Source organism: Stegastes partitus, unplaced genomic scaffold (assembly GCF_000690725.1).
Source record: "Stegastes partitus isolate 25-593 unplaced genomic scaffold, Stegastes_partitus-1.0.2 Scaffold1469, whole genome shotgun sequence".
Lineage (NCBI taxonomy): Eukaryota > Metazoa > Chordata > Actinopteri > Pomacentridae > Stegastes > Stegastes partitus.
In genome coordinates, this window is record NW_007579200.1 from 85,032 (window position 1) to 87,688 (window position 2,657).

The 2,657-nt window shown below is 39.1% G+C and overlaps 1 protein-coding gene across 1 annotated transcript in view; it reads right to left on the reverse strand.

Annotated features, from left to right (window-relative positions):
* The window catches only part of fkbp6 (FKBP prolyl isomerase 6), a 13,732-nt gene that overhangs the window by 7,661 nt on the left and 3,414 nt on the right, over window positions 1-2,657 (reverse strand). The window contains exon 5 of the mRNA XM_008299824.1: window positions 1,447-1,466. Within this exon, the coding sequence (XP_008298046.1) occupies window positions 1,447-1,466 (20 nt within the window). The remainder of the gene's footprint in view (window positions 1-1,446; window positions 1,467-2,657) is intronic.

The window sequence follows — 2,657 nt, forward strand, 5'->3', positions numbered from 1 at the left end:
ACCGCAATCAACAAAACCGGCTAAAAGAAAAGAAAGAAAACATTAATTCCATGTAAAATCAACCACTTCTGGACAAATCTGCCCCCTGACCTCAGAACCAGCTGATTCTTTATGTACTGTTCATTTAATGACACCAAAAAAGTTTTACCTTCACACTTTGAATTGATTGATTTGATTGAATTTCCCTTCTGGGATAAATAAAGTATTTTTCATTTCATTCATTCATTTCATACTGTGAACATTTTCAGAGCTACACGCCCTTAAAGTTCATAGAGGAGGGTCCAGATTTATCACTTTAATGGACTTTTTCCATCATTTCTGAGCCTCAGAACTTCATCAGTACAGCAGATAGACACATGACATGTAGAAGGAAGAACACATCTGGGTTCTGGTAAAAAAAAACAAAAAAAAAACACCGACACCAGATCAGTTCTACATCCATCCAGGTGTCTCAGTCTGAATCTGGTTTTTGTTTCATACTCTGGATGTGGTTCTGGTTCTGATCATTCACCAGAGGAAACTCTACAAAGTGCATTCTGGGTAAACTGTCCAGGCTCATATCAGCATGTGTGATGGTGGTTGGTCAGAACCAGTTCTAGACAATGGAAGGATGATTTTACCTCCAGAAGATACCAGCTGATCATCTTCTTGACATGAATCCTTTTCTTGGATTTCTCGTCATTTTGGGGAAGTTCTGTCATCTTGGACCGGGTTGGAATCGTTTTGGACAATTTTGGGGTCACTTTGGAAAAGTTTTGAGTCATTTTAGACTTTTTTTGGACAGAAGACACATTTTGAGAAGTTTCAAGACCTTTTGGACACATTTTGAATGGTTTTCGACACATTTAAGGTCAGGGGGAACTCTAACAAGTGCATTGTGGGTAAACTTTCAAGGCAATGAAAGGATCGTTTTTATCTACACTTGCTTCCAGGATCTCCTACACACATATTAGAAATGAACACATTTAGCTGGTACTGATCTGGTGTCAGTTTCTAACAGAACTCGAACGTGTTTCTCACCCTAAGATGTCTGTCTGCTGCCCTGATGGAGTTCTGAGGCTCAGAAATAAAGGAAAAGATCACGAAAAAGCACCAGATTTGGATCTACTTTCATGTACTTTAAGGTATCTGAACATATCANAATTCTGACTATGAGATAAATAAAAATGGAGTCAATTAAAACCGCAATCAACAAAACCGGCTAAAAGAAAAGAAAGAAAATAAATTCATTCCATATAAAATCAACCAATTCTGGACAAATCTGCCCCCTGACCTCCTCAGAACCAGATGATTCTTTATGTACTGTTCATTTAATGACACCATGTAAAGCTTTACCTTTATACTGTGAACATTTTCAGAGTTACAGGCCCTTAAAGTTCATAGAGGAGGGTCCAGATTGATCACTTTAATCAAATTGACCAAAAGGAGACACAAAACGACACAAACGAGACTCATTATGACAAAAAAAGAGAAAAAAAATCACAAAAACGAGACGTAAAACGACAAACAAGACACATAAAGACCAGCAAATACAGGAGGGCCCAGATTTATCACTGTAATGGACTTTTTCCATCATTTCAGAGCCTCAGAACTTCATCAGTACAGCAGATAGACACATGACATGTTCAGGGGTTTCAGTTCTGCTAGAACCTGACACCAGATCAGTTCGACATCCATCCAGGTGTCTCAGTCTGAATCTGGTTTGTGTTTAGTACCCTGGATGTGTTTCTGTTTCAGTTCGTCCAAAACTACTCATAAAGTGTCCAAAATGTCTTAAACGTGTCAAAACGTGTCTCATGATTTGTCCACAACGAATAAAAACTCGTTCAAAACACGTGAAACTTGTGCAAAATGTCGACAAACGTTTCCAAAATGGCAGAAACTCCGTCAAAAACCATTTATAACTGGTCCTAAATACGCTAAAAATCATCCAAAATGACTCCAATAAATGTTATAACCAACTGGTAGCATCAGTATTATGGGATGTATCACAGTCAGACTGCAGCAGTTTAACATCAATGACAGAACCATCATCGGTACCCTGGATGTGGTTCTGGTTCTGATCATTCACCAGAGAAAACTCTACAAAGTGCATTCTGGGTAAACTGTCCAGGCTCATATCAGCATGTGTGATGGTGGTTGGTCAGTTCTAGACAATGGAAGGACCGTTTTACCTCCAGAAGACACCAGCTGATCATCTAATGGACATGAATCCTTTTCTTGGATTTCTAGTCATGTTGGGGAAGCTCTGGTCACTTTGGACCGGGTTGGAATTGTTTTGGACAATTTTAGAGTCATTCTGGAAAAGTTTTGAGTCGTTTCAGACATTTTTTGGACAGAAGACACATGTTTTGGAGAAGTTTTAAGACCTTTTGGACACGTTTTGAATGGTTTGGGGCACATTTAAGGTCAGGGGGAACTCTAACAAGTGCATTGTGGGTAAACTTTCCAGGCAATAGAAGGATCGTTTTTATCTACATTTGCTTCCAGGATCATCTTCTAGACACGACTCCTACACACATATTAGAAATGAACACATTTAGCCGGTACTGATCTGGTGTCAGTTTGTAACAGAACTCAAATGTGTTTCTCACCCTAAGATCTCTGTCTGCTGCCCTGATGAAGTTCTGAGGCTCAGAAATAAAGGAAAAGATCAC